The following is an 18,224-nucleotide window of genomic DNA, read 5'->3' as shown; positions in this document are numbered from 1 at the left end:
CTAAAGAACAAGATTTGGATAATAAAATTTAAATTTCAGCTCATATTTTTCAGATTGTCAGAGAACAATTACTATCACCTCGACAGATATGAGACCTCTTATTCTTTGTTCAATGCTGCTAAAAGTTTAAACATATAAACTAAATTCTCAGCTGTAATCATTTAGAAATAGCAAATTCATATATAAATTCTATCTCCAAAATACTAAAAGCTCCAGAAAACATTAACTTTAAACCCATGTATTTTCAGATATTTGTACATACAATTTTATTTGTTATTTCCTGAGGCATCCTCTGTTTGCTGTATGAATCCATAATATAATGCAGAAGATTCTGTTGATCTGGGGTGAGTTCAGTTTTCTCCTACACTGGCAAAAAAATAAAAGGTGTTAGGGAAGGTGGTTATAAGGCATCTTTCATATATGTGCATCCATCTGGAATAAACTAATTTCAGAAATTGTTGATAAAAAGCCTTAAATGTGGCAGGAACTATGCATTCTGATATAATGTATGCTGTAATCGCTTACTCTGGGTTCTTGGGCAAGCCATATATCATTTCACTAAATGTCTCCCAAGTTGTTGATTTTTCTATCTGTAAAATAGGGATAACAAAATATCCATTTCATGTACTTCTTGGGAAGATAGAATAGTCTTGATATGAAGTCTATCAAGCCCATTCATAGGGAAGTTCAGTGAAAGTTCAAGGTTTAGTCACTAAGGAAAATGTCCCACACTTAGCATTCTGAGCAAACTGTGGCCCATCTACCAAATCCACCTGGTTTTGTGACTATTAGAACAAACCACACTCACTTGTTTATGTGTTATCTATGTTGCTTCTGCACGAAAATGGCAGGGTTGAGTAGTTGTCATGGAGACCTGTGGCCAAAGCCTAAAATATCTGACTCTTTATAGAAAAAAGTGTTTGCCTAACCTTGAAGCAGAGTCATCAGTCTGGACAGTTCAGACCCTGAACATCCCTTTCTCCCGACTAGCATCTTTTGAAGAGTATGGCTAATTTGTCAACTCTTTGCTTCCTTATATCAAAGTGTGAATGTCCTACGGCAGGATAATATGAAAGTATTTTTTTTCTGAAGTGAATGTGAAATACTATACTTGGAAAACTAATTGTGGATGAAGTTTTCCTTGTCAGTAGCATAATAAGCATTAAGAAGAGTGTGATTTAAACAATCATGGATTTTTTTTTTTCTCAACTTATGGCAAATTAAAGTTCCCCCATATACTGGGTAGATTATCACCATGTGTTTAACCAATCACCCAAAATGCTGTTCTGTTCCTCTATTTTGTCTCAGGTTGCCCAAAGGATTACTTGCATAATTCATGAGATCTATGGGAAAGGCTTTTCTCTATTGTGCTACAGATGTGTATCGACTCAATTTTACCCATTGATAGGGACTAACCCACAAACCTCTACTGCATACACATCCTTCCCACTTTTAAGTTTCCCTTCTTAATGAAAGAAAAAAGAAAGTGGTCATCAGAACTCAACCTGAGGGGTGCCTGGGTGGCTCAGTAGGTTAAGTGTCTGCCTTTGGCTCAGATCATGATCCCAGGGTCCTGGGATCCAGGCCCATATCCCACATCAGGCTCCCTGAGAACCTGCTTCTCCTTCTCCCTCTGTCTGCTGCTCCTCCTGCTTGTGCACACAGGCTCTCTCTATCAAATACATAAAATCTTAAAAAACAAACAAAACCCTCAACCTGAAAAATCCATTTCTACACTGAACCACTTCTACTGGGAACCTCTTGGTAGTAGGCGTGGAATGGAGCCAGGGGGACAGAGAGCATTCATTTTGCTTTATTTACTGCTAGTATTTGAATTTCTACACCAAAGCAGATTTTACTTTCTCCACTAAAAAGAAGAAACCCATTTAATGCACAACTGGAATGAAATTCTGCTTACGGTGGCTCTAATTTTAAAGCCTCTCAGCCAGGTCACTACAGGCCTAGAAGCTCAGCTGCTGTGGGCTTCAGCGGACACCATCGCATGTTATTACCCTGCATGACTTGGTTGTCGAGGTCACTTGTCGCAAATCCCGACCTTCACTGTCTTCATTAATGGTCTGATCTGCATGCTGCTTCACGTTTTTCCTTAGTCGTTTAGATTTACACTGAATTTCCGTTAACAAGCCTGAAAAAATAAAACACAGAGATTTCACCCCAGAGTCCTATTGGGCCTGTGGTCATGAGGCAGCTGATATGTAGTCGGCTCACATCTCTGCAATTTGGCACAGCACTAATTCTAATCCTTCTGAATTTTGAGACTTGGCCTTGAACAAGAAATTTATCCCCCTGTGAATCTCAGTTTCTTCATTGATAAAATAGGAAAAATATCTACCTCAAAGAGTTTTGTATAGATTAAGCATAATTGGGTCTTTTATAAAAAGTTGTGTTTTATTAAAGACTTTGTAACACAAAAGCATTGTACAAATGCATGGTACTCAGTCAATAAAAAAGTGAAAGACACTGTCCCCATTCTTGGTCTAGGGGACCCTGAGAGCTAGTGTTTCATAACATAATGTTAATATTATTTCTCATCCATGTTTATGTAACTGTATCTTAAAAAGTATATCCCATGTCACATTAAGCACACATAAGTAAACACATGCTGAGCAAAACAAATGTCAACATCCTTTAGGGAAAATTTTAAATCTCGTCATTTTTCAGAACTGTGTACATTATTGAGAACATAGAGATGAAAATAACTCAAAGGGACTTTGAAATTTCCTTTTGAAGAATCTTATAACATCATCATTCATTTATACTAAAACAGAGCTATAAAAAATAATGCAGAACAATCTTCCATATTCCCATTTAACGTCCTTATCCTCTCAATGTTAATGAAACTAAGTTCTGGGAACCTCTTTGTCCAGGAATTTATTTTGTAAGATCACATGAAAACTCTGCATCTGTTATTGGGCAAGTTTGCATTAATAATAGTATAGACTCTGGTAGGCGTAATCACAAAAAATGTCCTCAGTGCTCCCATTGGAACGAGTTCATATTTAAGTGATGAGCAACATGAACCCCCCAGTATCAAAGTAAGCATTTCCATTGCAAGATTGGATTCCAGCAGACGTCCCTACTGCAGTCTCTTGTTTCGTATGCTAAGAGGAGATAGTGATCATCCACTATAAAACTTTCATCTACCCAGAGCTGGATTATTTACACTGACCTATTTTTCCCCCTCTTTCACACATTATTTCTCTGGGTCCATCCCAGTCGCCTGTACAGTGTGGAAACAATAGAATTGGAGTCACCTTCCAAAGGCTTTTATTCCATGTGGCATTCCCTCCCTGAATGTTATTATCCCCTTGGTGACATTTGTTTGTCATTTGTGTTTTGAGGAGGAATAGGCCATATCTCAAAATCTGAGTGGTCTGTAGAATTTGCAGAATGAAAAATTAATATGTTATATACTAGCATGCATTCCAAATTGATGAAGATTATGGTTCCTCACAAAACCAGCAGTTAATACAGTGTCTCTTTATCAGATCAAAGGACCAAATTATATTAAAACCCACAGTAGTTAATTTCCTGTGTAAACCTATACAAATTGGTTCAAAGCTGCACTAAGAGAAGAAGGACTTCTAATAAAATGACTTGGTTTAAAACTCTATTTAGACAATTCAGAGGCAGTTATACCTTATAAAACATTCTTAATCTTTCCCACAACTGTGAATTTTTATGCTAATTAAACAATAAGAAAGATATTAAATCACATTTGGAGAAAATTTTCAGGCTGTTTTTATTCCTGGTAGCTTCTTACAACATGCTATTTTCACTGCAGATTAATGCCATTTTACTCCATATATGATTCCTTGCAGCAACGAACAGCAAAAAGCTGCTTCTTTCAGGGGAATAAAATCCTTTTTCACTAACACTTTGGCCAATTTCAGGGGTTCCTTACCCTTTTCCAGAACTTCCACGGTTTAGTTCATCCCTTCTTTAGTATGTGAAGTACCATTCTAATCAGACGAGTTACCTGCATCTGCCTCCTTAAGAGATTTTAAGTGGAATTTAATTGCTTGATGTGAATACCTGTATACATACATTCAGCCAACATTCCCATCTCTTTGCATTTCCTTAGGCGACATTCTTGGCATTTTCTTCGCATGTACATGTCCATCACACAGTTGCCCCCATTTTTACACTTGTACACGGCATTTTTGGTAATGCTTCTCCTAAAGAAACCTGTGGAGGAAACATAGAAAGGAGTAAAAGGACTCATAACAACTCCTATTCAGAAAAACACCTTAGGATTAAGGGATGACAGAGCATTTTCTCAAGAACCCCTGGAGAGTACCCAGGCCATCCTTGAGAGTACAGGTGACAAAGGTACCTTCAACCTCACCTCATCGTCCAGAAGACGACTATTTGTTAACTTCTGTCTCAAAGAGAAAGACATGTTTGAATCATAGCCTCTCTTAAGAAAATCTTAATTTGTGAGGATAGTTAGAGATTTATTTATTTGTTTGAGAGAGAGAGAGAGAAGTGGGAGGGTCAGAGGGAGAAGGAGAGAGAGAATCTCAAGCAGACTTCCTGACACAGGGCTCAGCTCAGGACCCTGAGATCATGACCTGAGCTGAAGCCAAGAGTCTACCATTTAACCCACTGCACCACCCAGGTGCCCCTTAATTTGTTTTTAAAGGTAGGTTACTTTCCTTATATCTTTATTGGGAGACAACTGTGTGCCAGTGAGCTCAAGGTGCTGGTGGTACAAAAGTGAATAAGTCATCCCTGCCCTCTTAGAGTTTATAGCCTGGTTGAGGGCAAACCCATGCAAACAACCAAACAAGTGAAATTAAGTATTCCTGGGCTGGGGGTGGGGGTGCTGGGCTGAGGAAGCAAGGAGAATGGTCAGTTTGGGTGAAGAGATCAGACACGGAAGTAAGTGTTGAGCTAAGCCTTGCAAAACAAGTTGCTATTTACCAAGCATCCTGGGAGAGGTCACATTGAAGGCTTCCATTCAGTATTTAAGATGCCCAGCCTAGTGTAATAATACAGATGCCAACCTTGCTTTAAAAGCAAATATTTGTATGGCCGTAGCGGCAGCCTACCACAGTTAAGCTACAGGTAGGAAGGCCTTTCTCTTTTTCCCCGCTTGCCACTTCTACTCTTTCTCCTCCACCTGGCTAACGGTAATTTCTGACACTTCCAGAGTCAAGGTGAAGTGGTGAATAAGGAAAGGATTGTGGGAGGCAAGGGGAAGAAGTAATAGGAAAGTGCTCTGTTGCCTGTACTGCTAGAAGTTGGCTTGTGCCCAGCAAGTTTCTGAAATTGACTCCTTCTCTCTTGGGTTGGGTTCTTTAGAGAATGCCCACCATTGGGACATGTTCCTTTGCAATTCCTCAATGGGGCAAATACATCTCTCTTCTAGCCCATGACTTGTATCCCCTTCTTCTGCATCTAGGAATTTAGCAATTTACCACCATCCTCTTTACTCTGAAGTCCCTCCATGTGGCCTTCTTGTCATGAGTTCAAGATAACCCTGTGCCAGCTTTCTCTGGTGCAGCAAACTGGGGGAGGGGGGATCTCTCCCACTTATTCATAAGCAGTCGCCATACCTCTGGCCCTTTCAGCTTCTCACAGTCTCCTGTGTTTCTCAGCTGTAGGGGATATTTATCAATCTCCTCAAGCGATCCTGATGGAGACCCTTTCACTGGGTACGGGGCAGCAGGGCCTCCTTAGTGTATAGATTTCAACTGGGGAAGAGGGGACACATTTTCCTAATCCTCACAAAGTACCATACTTTCTGTGGTGGTCCCCAAGACAGATACCTGCACCCCACACCCTTCCCCTTCTGTACTGGGGATATGGGATTTATGGGGCACTAGTCAAATGCTCCAAAATCTTTAAAGACTACTCTAGAATTTCCAACTCCTGACCACTTCATACCCTCAAAATAGGTGAGGTTTTAACTATTTCTTAACTACCCACTGCAAGATGGGCTCACTTTGGATATAGCAACTAATCTTCAAGAATGCTGAAACTGAGACAGCAAGAGTCCTTCTTATTTTAACAGCCTGTTGGAATAATAGGTAACATTTATCAAGCACTCACTGGCTGTTGTTCTAACCACTTCACCTGCACTGAGTTATTTAACCTTCATAACAATTTTATGATGAAGATAATATTATATATTCCCATATTATAGAAGTGGAAGAGAGGCAGAGAGATTAAGCATCTTGGCCATGATCACATGGTTAATAAAGGAATTAGATGGATTCAAACTCAGGCAGGAATTTCATCACAGACATGGAGATTTGCACATTAGTTATGGCAATTTTTTTCCAGCAGAAGGCAATAAAAATTGTTCTGGTAAAAATAAGTATAATATGACAATGTCCCAATAGCTAGAAATTGAGTGTCTTGAGGAAAAGGCATTATATGACTAGGCACGGCCCTGATTAATTTTGAGGGGAAATCAGAGAGCACTTCATTAAAGAAGTAGAATTTAGGCGGGCCTTAGGAAATAAGTAGGGTTTTGAAACATGGACTGTGAGGGAGGAAGGGCATTCTGGGAAATGAGAAAGTTATGGAAATACCAAGGAGGGGTAGATGATCTATTTTGGTGGGAAGGTATAGGGAGAATTAGTGGAAGGGGGCTAAGAGCATGTAGTGGGACAGAATATGGTTAAATGCCCTTCAACACAAGGCAAAACTGCTGACTTTTTACCATGTAGAAAGAGAGAAGCCATTAGAGGGTTTTGGCAGAAGAGGGTAACCTGCATCTTGGGAAGGATCCTTGGTGCAAGGTGAAAAATGTAAAACAGCTGAGAGGTGATTGGTGCCTGAACTAGATGGTGAGAACAGGGAAGAAGAAACAGGGGAACTCAGGACTTGTTAACTAACTCAACATAAAAACAGAGCCTGAAGAAAAAGTTAGATAGCAAGGTTTAAAAAAATCATAGACTTGCTTGTGAATCTGTCAGCTGGTATAACTTTCAGTAGGAAAGATCTTACCATTTTCCTAAATGTCAAATCCAACCACACAAAGTCTAAAAAAAGACTTTGTGCTTCAGATCAACATTGATACAGGAAGTGCAAATACCAAAGCATGCATTTTAAAAGAGCCTCTAGGCAAGAAAAGGAAAGAAGGAAGGAAGGAATAGGAAGGAGGGAAGAAAGAAAAAGAAAGGAAGGGAGTGAGGGAGGGAGAGAGAGAAGGAGGAAAGGAGGGAAGGAAGGAAGGAAGGAAGGAAGGAAGGAAGGAAGGAGGGAAGGAAGTTAAGAAGTTAGGAAGTTAGTTTTCTTCCTTGTACCAAATCAGTGAGCTCAATGATGTTCCTTAGTCAAACTGAGTCAATCTTTACATGAATATTTAGCCCCTCCCAAGAATGATTCCATTTAAAACCATCATGGGGGGTGGTGCCTGGGAGGCTCATTCCTTGAGCATCTGCCTTTGGCTCAGATCATGATCCTAGGGTCCTCGATTTGAGCCCCACATCAGGCTCCCTGCTCAGCGGGAAGCCTGCTTCTCCCTCTCCCACTCCCCCTGCTTGTGTTCCCTCTCTCGCTGTGTCTCTCTCTGTCAAATAAACAAGTAAAATCTTAAAAAACAAAAAACACAACACAACACAAAACAAAAAAACCCACAAAAAAAAACAGGGGCGCCTGGGTGGCTCAGTGGGTTAGAGCCTCTGTCTTCGGCTCAGGTCATGATCCCAGGGTCCTGGGATCAAGCCCCACGTCAGGCTCCCTGCTAGGTGGGGAGCCTGCTTCCCCCTCTCTTTCTGCCTACCTCTCTGCCTACTTGTGATATGTCAAATATGTCAAGTAAATAAATAAAATGTTAAAAAAAAAAACATTGTAGATACCGATAGCACAATAGTTAATAGAAATAAACCTCCTTATTCCAAGATGAATCAAAGGAACAGTGCTAGGACAATTCTGCAGGTTTGTTTTTTTTTCTTGAACTTTGGTATTAACTGAGAAAGAAATCATTATCATCTCAATAGCTAGCTGAATTAATTAGCTTTCATTCTGAGATGGCAACACAATATTATCATTATATCACTTAAATATGGGTACATATACTATATTTATACTTATGCAAATTTATCCATACAAGTACCTCTGACTCTATCTTGAGCATATTCAACAATGCCCAGAAAAGTAATTTGAAGATGAATGGAAAGGAAATTCACTGAGGAACAGAGACTCCCTGATAATGAAAGATGAGTAGACAGGGCTGGCATTGTCATCTGAGGAAGGTGTAGCACTAGGGGAATTCCTGTGGTGGCAGGAGAATGTCTACAGGATAGGAAAATGGATCCCTCAAGTCTGCAAAATATTGCATATCCTGTTTCTCTGCTTCTTTATATAGACATAACTCATAGACCATACCCTATTTCCAATGCATATATACATATATGTGCACACACAAGCATACATGCATATGCACACATCAGACTCCAGTGACTGACAGGAACTACTGTTTGAAATCAGTAAAATATTGGTTGCTTAAAATTTTCAGGGTCTCGAGGTGCCTCGGTGGCTCAGTGGGTTAAGCATCTGACTCTTGGGTTTCTGCTCAGGTAATGATCTCAGGGTTGTAAGATCAGGCTCCATGTCAGGCTCCTTGCTCTGCATAAAGTCTGCTTAAGATTCTCTCCCTCTGTCCCTCTCCTGCTTGCTCTCTCTCTCTTTCAAATAAATAAATAAATAAATCCTAAAAAACCATTTCAGGGTCTCCATACTTTTTAAACAGCAACAAATGCACATAGCTGAATAACTAGTGATCTTTACATCCAATACAACCTAAATAGAATCAGTCCTCAGGTCTATCTCAGCACATTGTCAAATAAAAAGGACTCCATCACTCACTTACTTAGAACTTACTTTGTATCAGGCACTATTCTAAACATTTGCATATGGTGATTCATTTAATATTCCTATCGATCCTATGGAGTAGATTTTTTTTTTTTGACAGATCACAAGTAGGCAGAGAGACAGGCAGAGAGAGAGAGAGGAGGAAGCAGGCTCCCTGCAGAGCAGAGAGTCGGATGTGGGGCTCGATCCCAGGACCCTGGATCATGACCTAAGCCAAAGGCAGAAGTTTTAACCCACTGAGCCACCCAGGCACCCCTAGGAAGTAGATTCTATTATTATTTCCTTCCTACAGCTAAGGAGACTGAGTTACACAGAGATGAAGCACTTTGCTCCAAATCCTATAGATAGTAAACAGTAGAGCTTAGATTTGAACTCTGATATGCTCACTGGCAAACTCTATGCCTTTAATTAGTGCTTTAGGCTATCCTTCTAGTAAGGAGCTTACATTGCCAAAAACTGTCTTTAGACATTAATCATTTTAGAATTTGTTTATAGACTCCTGACCACCTGGCAGAAGCAGTTTCAGACTTTTTTTTTAAGATTTTTATTTATTTGACAGACAGAGATCACAAGTAGGCAGAGAGGCAGGCAGAGAGAGAGAGAGGAGGAAGCAGGCTCCCAGCAGAGCAGAGATCCCGATGTGGGGCTCGATCCCAGGACCCTGGGATCATGACCTGAGCCAAAGGCAGAGGCTTTAGCCCACTGAGCCACCCAGGCGCCCCCAGACTATTATTTTTGAAAAAGCATCCCTCAAACTTCGGAGATGAAGTTGATGAAATTTACTATTTTTTAAGCTTTTATTTTAATGCAAGTTAGTCAACACATTGTTATATTCGTTTCAGGTGTACAATATAGTGAGTAATTCAACACTTCCAAACAACAGCAGGCATTCATCATAATACCAGCAGTCCTTAATCCCCATCACCTATTTCACTCATCCCCTCAACCCTTCCCTTCTGGTAACCATTGGTTTGTTCTCTATAATTTTAAGTCTGTTTCTTGGTTTCTTGATCTATCTCTCCCTGTCTCTCTTTTCCCTTTGATCATTTGTTTTGTTTCTTAAATTTCAAATGAGTGAAATGCTATGGTATTTGTTTTTCTCTGACTGACCTATTTCGCTTAGCATAATACTCTTTAGCTCCCCCATGCCATGCAAACAGCAAGATTTCGTTCTTTTTATAGCTGAATTATATTCCATTATATACGTATTCCACGTCTTCTTTATCCATTCATCTACCGATGGACACTTGGGCTGCTTGCATATCTTGGCAATTGTAAGTAATACTGCTATAAACAGGGGTGTATGTATCCCTTTGAATTAGTGTTTAGTATTCGTTAGGTAAATACCCAGTAGTGCAATTACTGAATCACACGATAGTTCTATTTTCAACTTTTTTAGGGACATTCATAGTGGCGGCCCCAGTTTGCATTTCCAACAACATGGCAAGAGGGTCCTGTTTTCTCCACACTCTCACCAATACCAGTTGTTACTTGTGATGAAAATTATGATAACTCTGCTGATAACTTTGAGGTTTTCACCCTTTAACCTACTGGAGAGCCACAGACAGACAAAAAAAATTTCACCTGACTTCTCTAATACTTACTTTTATCAACTATAATCTGTATTGATTTTTTTTCTTAAATACATTTTTAAAGGACTGACTTTGAATTATTTTGAGAAGTTGGCTAACATCCTTTCAGAGCAGACAAATCTACAAACAACTTAGTAGTCAAAGGGCATCCATCAAACTTCTATACTCCCTTCTGTCAAAAAAAATACCACAAAATAAGAGAAAAGTTCATGGAAACAGCATAATCTCTAAGAGTTAGAATACAAATACCTCAGTGTATTAAATGCTGATTAATCTCTGAAAGCCAGGGAACAGAGTAAATTTGTGAAAAACATGCCCAGAATAGGTGCAGAGAATGCAGGATTAGGAGCAATGGAGGAAACTGAGTTCAGATACAAGATGCTGATGGCCTATAAGCATTCAGCGGGAACATTGTGCTAAGCCAAGAGTTGGCTAACGACAAAATGCAGGGCAAGTTCAATTTCTGCTTATTTTTGCATGATCTGCAACCTAAGAATGGTTTTTACATGTTTAGTGAGTGAAAAAAAACTCAAAAGAAAGTTATTTTGTGGTATATAAAAGTTGTATGACATTCAAATTTTAGTGTTCATAAATAAAGCTTTATTTGAATATAAAGCTCATTCATTTACATGCATGTCTGCTTTCACACTACAATGGCAGTCAAGTAGTTGTGCCAGAGACCTTAATACCTACAAAGCCTAAAATATTAACTATCTGACCCTTTACAAAAGTTCACCATCCATCTAAGCCACGGAGAACAGTGTATTTGCATGTAATCTCAAGCAATGAATATAAACCACAGTGCAGGGCAATGCCCAGAAGGAATGGGGAGTCTCCGTGCCTAGAAGATAAGGACCAAAACATTCTATCCAGCCACACGTCTTGTCCTCCTTCCAGACTGCTAAAAGCAGGCTGCACAAACACAAACAGCATCTCAGAGGAGTGAATAGGGAATCTCCGAGGCTACTTAATGAAACCACTCTCTTTCCTAAAATCATTTGAGGATCACCTTTGTGCAGGTTTGCCTGGGAGGCACCTCTTGGTCTATTCCTACTTTCACCATAACCTATTAATACAAGGTGCAGGGTCAAAGTATAAGACATTGCAAGGTAAGCTCCCACAAAGGCAATTCTTAAATTATATATATCACAATTAGAAATGGAGATACTTAGATGCCTCATTCTTTATTTTTAAAAGTGATATGACTAGTGGTTGTCATTTCTATGTGTGAAAGTGGCTCACGATCCTACTTAGTTATTAAGAAGATGGTCTATTTTGTACACAAATGAATATTGTCCAATAATTTATGGTTGTGCCTGCTCCTGTGCCAGGAGATCATTCTGTCAAATAACCAATGGGTTTGGATTCACTATCACCTAGATTTTGTTTGTTTTTCTCTTTGTTGGTGTGTTCTTTCTCTAAGCACAGAACCAACTTTTACAACACTCATTTTCCTTGCATATGCTTTAGTGCTGTCTTTGGAAAGTCATTAACAGAAGGATACAAAAAAAGACAGCACAGAGATAAAATATAACTTAGGAGTCCTGATGATCTGACGATCAATTCTACTCCATTCTTTCATAGTCATGAGGCCTGGACAAGTTTTTGAGTATTGGTATCTTTATTTGCAAAAAAGGAAATGATAATACCATCTACTGGAACCATTATAAGGTAAATGAAATAAACAGTCTGTGGTGGGAATTGTTCAGCCCATAACAGAGACTCATTACCTTCCCCAATAATTTGCGTCCATTAATGTGTTTTTCAATAATTTTAGCAATGCTAATATGAAAGAATAATTTATTGAGTGATTTGTGGATGCTTTGTTGTTCGTTCTTTTTGCTATTTGCGGGGTTAACCTTTTCTCCCCACCCCCTGCCGTTTTTTACTTTTCCTTCCCATCCCAAGAGGCTAGCCATTTTCCCATGTTCACTTGATAAAACAAAAGCTAAAGTCGTCTACCTCTAAAAAAAGATAACTCTAGCATTGGGCTTTTGTTTTCAACCCCTCATTGAAAGGGTTACACTGGGTCATCTCAAAGATGATGGAGGTGGAGGTCAATGCATTTAGATTGGGAAAATGAAGGGAGGGGTAATAATGCTCTGTGTGAGCTTGATTTTGCATCTCTTTAAGAGCCATTCAGACTCCCAGGTGGGCAAACTCCCAGTAGCTGGAGGCTTAAGCAAACTAGAGGTTTTTTTAGTCACTACTTTCATATTTACATATTGCTTATGTATTTAGTTTAAACATGCCTTCTTGTTTAAATGTAATTTTTATAGTCTCTATTTCTCTTGCACATTAACTATATATTTATTTGAAATTTCAATTTTTATCCACTGGAAATCATTCTTTTACCATTTAATTTTTCTGTATGTTCTTTTTGACACTATTTCATTGCTTTTATATTTTTTAATCTTTTATTTTTTTTTTGTCTTACTGTTTTCTCTTTTTGTCTATTTTAGCTCAGTTATATAAACTGTTTCCCTGCTTTGCTTTAAAATGGTGACTAAGAGAGCTGGAATTTTGTCTGTTTTGTTCACTGCATCTCCTATGCTTAGAATAAAACCTGGCATATGGTTGGTACCTAATAATAGTTGCTGAATAAAGAACTGAATTAATGAATTCAAACTCTCAGGAGCTGGAGGCTTACTTAATTAACTAATAGGAAGAGAGAGAGTTTCGAAGACTGTGTATGATCAAAGTTTGAGAGTCTGGATGAACAGAAGAATAACAACAATAAAATAATAAGAATTCACCAACAAAGGAGCAAAATCTAATGCTTACTGAGCATTCAAGTGTGCTAGGCATAGAGCTAGATGTTTCAAAAACAATGTCTCATTTTTTTCTTCACAGTAACTTAATGATAATAGTAATAATAATGGACATTTTTAAAATTATTATTTTAATTTAATTTATTTTCAGTGTAACAGAATTCATTGTTTATGCACCACACGCAGTGCTCCATGCAATACATGCCGTCCATAATACCCATCACCAGGCTCCCCCAACCTCCCACCCCCACCCCGCCCCTTCAAAACCTCAGATTGTTTCTCAGAGCCCACAGTCTCTCATGGTTCATCTCCCCCTCCAATTTCCCTCAACTTCCTTCTCCTCTCCATCTCCCCATATCCTTCGTGTTATTTCTTATACTCCACAAATAAGTGAAACCAATAATGGACATTTATTGAAGGACAATTATTGAGTACCATAAGCAAGTACTATGTTAATTGCTTTAAACATTTTATCTTCTTTTTTTTTTTTTAAAGATTTTATTTATTTATTTGACAGACAGAGATCACAAGTAGGCAGAGAGGCAGGCAGAGAGAGAGAGAGGAAGGAAAGCAGGCTCCACGCTGAGCAGGGAGCCCGACGCGGGGCTCGATCCCAGGACCCTGAGATCATGACCTGAGCCGAAGGCAGAGGCTTAACCCACTGAGCCACCCAGGCGCCCCCCATTTTATCTTCTTTAATCCTCTCACCAACCCCTAGGTACCTACCTCAAAGCATGGTCCTGAGGATTAAATGAGCTAGTACAGGTAAAGCCCCAGATAAAACCTGTGCATAATAATCATTTGATATATCTTATCTGTTTCTCACCAGCAACACCATCATCCTCATCTCAACCTCAACCTCCCCCTCCTCATCTTTATTACTATCCTCACTTTATAGGAGAGAAGTCTGAAGCCCAGACACATTCAGTAACTTGGAACATCTGAGAAGAGAATCAGCAGCACGGGAAGAGGGTGTTGAAATCTGGGTTGTCTGCCATCAGAATCTGATTCCTCTTGCCACTTTTATAACACTTAACTACAAAAGGCTTCCAATGTGGTAAAATAGTTTAAGCCCCACCCCCTTGCATCCCACTCCAAGATAATTGGACCTATAGAGTTCAGTAGGATCATGATCAAATTTTATAAACTCAGACCTCAAAATCAAATAGGATTTCAGGAAGTTCATGTGTGAGTCAGGGCGCCTCAGCCCTCATGCATAAACAAAGGGCCCATTGGAAACACTCTGCATCTATTCCACACACCAGAATAGACTCAACAACTATGGAGTCTTTTCTAGAACTTCAGAACTAAGTTAGAATATGTTCAAAAGGACCATAGGTCACCCATTTACTCATTAAAATACCCTTTAAGAATTCTACCATTCAAAAAAAAACCACACAAAAAAAAACCCCAAACAAACAAAAAAAAGAATTCTACCATTCTCTCACTGACAAGTGTAGACTCTCCCAGCCTGGTGATGGATGTGACTGACATAGACCTATTTAGAAATGCAGCCATTTGAAATTTCCAGTCAGATTCAGATCAGTTTTGTTAGCTGAGGATTGAAGTTTGAATCAAAATTCACCCACACGTGAGCACATTTTCATATGCCCCACTGATAAGAGGGAGAAAAGAAAGCTCTTGATGTAATCTGATGCTGAGCAAATGGCAGACACTGTCAGTGTGTTATGCTTGTGTTCTTAGAATCATTGATCTTTAAAAATGTATTAGAATTTCTCTCATTGATGCCCTAAGTGTTGACAATAAAACTTTCATTATAATTAGAAATAGATATGAGGGGCTCCTGTGTGGCTCACTGGGTTAGAGCCTCTGCTTTCAGCTCATGTCATGGTCCCAGGGTCCTGGGATCAAGTCCCGAATCGGGCTCTCTGCTCAGCAGGGAGCCTGCTTCCCTCTCTCTCTCTGCCTGCCTCTCTGCCTACTTATGATCTCTGTCAAATAAATAAAACCTTAAAAAAAAAAAAAGAAATAGATATGAGACTAATGAAATCAGGATATTTAACCATGATCTTTGTTTTGTTTTTAAGTTTTTAAAAACTTTCTCCTGTGTGTATGTGTGTGTAAGTATCACAGATCTGACAGACGTGCAATGAAGTCCTAAAGAAAGAGAGCTGCCAGGATCTTTACATATAAAATTAAGTTAATTCTACAAAGACCCTGTGAAATAGATATTACCCTTTTTTTTGCAGTGTGAAGGCTCAGAAAAGCCAAGTATTCCACAAACTAAGAATTGGCTGGCCAGATATCCATGGCACCCACTTCTACTCTAGGGTACGTTCTCTATTGTAAAGGCAGGAAAACTGGACACCATCTTTCCCAAAATCCCTTGCAGCTAACATTGTGGATATGATTTAAGCTCTGCAGGACAGATGCCCTTGTAAGACTTGTTTCTGCTGGCAAGCAGGGCTGTGGAATTGTGCTATGGCACCATCTTGGTTTCCTGTTGCTAACTTCGAGGGCATTGAAAGGCAAGACAACAGGGTATTTGTCATGGGTATATTAAGTTTAGCTGGCAAGCCATTGCTCTGGAGCCAGTAGTTACGGGGGAGGCATCATTCTGATCCTTAGATGACAGCTATGGTGATGTCTTTCTGGAGCCAACAGCTCTGTGTTACCTTCTCGTTTTCCCATCTTCTTGACCATAACAAGTCCTTGGCAGGCCAGTTCTGCAGGGTGACCCTGAGCATCCTCTTGGAGACTCAGCGCAGAACCTGCTCCTCTACCCTTCCAACTTCTCCTGTATTAATTCCTTACTGATAGAAATTTTTATTTGTTTTATTTCACTGAACTCTGACCAATATATTAAGTAACATGCTTACTCAGCCAAGAATGACAGTCTAGGAAACCCCCAAATCCACACCCTTCCTTTGATGGAAAGCTATGGAGTAAGACTCATTCTGTATTTGGTAAGCACAGATATCCAAGGAGTGTGGAGTGGGGGGCCAAGTTGGCCAAGTAGGCCTGCCTGCCACGGGGTACTGGTTCTTTCCCTTGTAGTCTACCCTGTGTTGTGAACCTCCTTCCTATTCACTAAGCTAGGATAATTTTCATTTGTTTCCTAAAGAGAACATATGCAAAGCACAAAGGAGCTCATTATTGGCTTTTCAGTCATAAAAGCCTAAGCATCAAGATCCCAGACACTAATTTTCCCCAAGTTGGGATAGATAGACAAATAAAGAGAAACAAAAAAAGCCAAGTCATGTTAAGTTCATGAGAAGGCCCTGAGTTCTGTCCCTCCCACCTTCATGCCCAGACGGTATCCTGGGATGTGTGTATTGAAAGAATATAGCAACTCCATGTCATTCAGGAGTCCTAGAACAAAAGAATTCTTGTGCCCTTTCCTGGAGACAGCCTAGAGAGGCATCTGGGTCTGCTGGTACTCAGGGCGGCATAGGAACAGGTGAAATGGTCTCTCTGAGCATCCAGGCATGTCCGCACCACATGGGAGGAGCATCAGGAACCCACCCACCTGAGCTGTGGAACAGCAGGCAGAGCAGATAGGAAGGAGAAGTGTGCTCAAGACCCCAGAATGGAGCCTCAAAGACCCTTCTGACTGGTGACTGAAGACCAGCTAGAATAACACACAGCAGATGCCGTACCGCATTAACAATGGTGAAAACCAGAGTCTCCCCCACAATGCCCAATCCCTGCAGGACACTGTGTAATCATAGAATTTAGACAAAACCCCAGAGAAAGGTAGGGGTTTTTTTGGGGGGAGGGGGATGAGTAGAATAATCCTGAATTGAATGAAATATAGTTTCCATGATTTCAATCCAGCTATACAATTCAATCCAGCCATACAAAATGAGTTTACGTGTCTCATATCCATGCCCTGAGTGTTGTATTGTCTCGCTACCCAGCTTCCAGTTACTTCTCGCACTCAATCTCCATAGCCATTGGTCTAGAATAGGGTCAGCAAAATACAGCCAGGCCTATGGGCCAAATTCAGCCTACTGTCTGTTTTTTTTTTTTTTTAATTTCCTTGCCTATTTTTGTAGGTTAAATAAAGCCACAGTTATGCCCCTTCTTTATGTGGGTGTGTTTGCAAAGTTGAGTAATCACAACAGAAACCGCGATGGTGCAAAGCCTGAAATATTTACTCTCTCTTTACAGGGAAAAAACCATTGCCAACCTCTGATGTAGAACACAGGCTCTTCCTCGCTCCGTCTCATCTTCTCCCCGCACTCTGGTCCTTTTGCTCCCACCATGGGGGCAAAGTCTCAAGTCAGAATCAATGAAAAAGCTCAACCTTTCTCTGCTCTTAAAAATTATATCTGCATCCGGATCCAGCTTTTCCTTCCTGAATTTCCCCAAGGATGGGTTCTCTCCTGAGTACTTTACTGTCCCCTTGTGTTCTGTGATCCTGTACTTTTCTGGTCCCCTCCCATTTCTGGCTTCCTTGTATATCTTTTAGGGGCAACTCTTCCCTTGCCTGCTTTTATTTTAATTTTTAAAAAGATTTTATTTATTTATTTGACCCAGAGAGAGAGAGAGAGAGACAGCACAAGCAGGGGAAGAGTCAGGCAGAGAGAGAGGGAGAGGCAGGCTCCCTGCTGGGCAAGGAGCCGGACACAGGGCTCAATCCCAGGACCCTGGGATCATGCACTGAGCTGAAGGCAGCCGCTTAATGACTGAGCCACCCAGGCGCCCCTCCCCTGCCCACTTTTAAAGTCAGCGTTTTGGGGGTTGTCTTAGGCACACTGATTTCACTCCGTTCTCCCTGGATGCCCCAGAGTCTTCTTGGGAGGACCAGGTTTCACAAAGTGTTCACCTGTAAGGAGGTGACCCGACTCAGATTACTGACTTCAGAGGTTTATTCTCTGGCCCAGAAAATACCAATAGTTTATCCGTTGATTTAGTCAATATTAGTCTTGAGCAAATAGCTCAAAGAGTAGAATGACCACTCAGTAGGCAAGGATCAAAAGACAGGATAGGCTAGTGGTTAACTCCAGAGCAAAGGCTCTGGAGTTAGGCCTATCAGTTATGGATT

At 40.2% G+C, this 18,224-nt stretch overlaps 1 protein-coding gene across 5 annotated transcripts in view; it reads right to left on the bottom strand.

The window, feature by feature from the left end:
* NR1H4 (nuclear receptor subfamily 1 group H member 4) overlaps positions 1-18,224 on the bottom strand; it is a 66,673-nt gene that overhangs the window by 17,628 nt on the left and 30,821 nt on the right. For 3 of the 5 annotated variants that reach the window (XM_032844303.1, XM_032844304.1, XM_032844301.1), the window contains 3 exons: positions 4,057-4,209; positions 2,013-2,146; positions 263-361 (listed from right to left, as the gene is read on the bottom strand). In XM_032844303.1, the coding sequence (XP_032700194.1) occupies positions 263-361; positions 2,013-2,146; positions 4,057-4,209 (386 nt within the window). The remainder of the gene's footprint in view (positions 1-262; positions 362-2,012; positions 2,147-4,056; positions 4,210-18,224) is intronic. The other 2 variants (XM_032844306.1, XM_032844302.1) reach the window with 1 other exon arrangement.

The sequence above is a fragment of the Lontra canadensis genome, unplaced genomic scaffold (assembly GCF_010015895.1).
Source record: "Lontra canadensis isolate GAN:19392208 unplaced genomic scaffold, GSC_riverotter_1.0 scaffold150, whole genome shotgun sequence".
Lineage (NCBI taxonomy): Eukaryota > Metazoa > Chordata > Mammalia > Carnivora > Mustelidae > Lontra > Lontra canadensis.
This window is presented reverse-complemented; position numbering and strand designations above follow the sequence as displayed.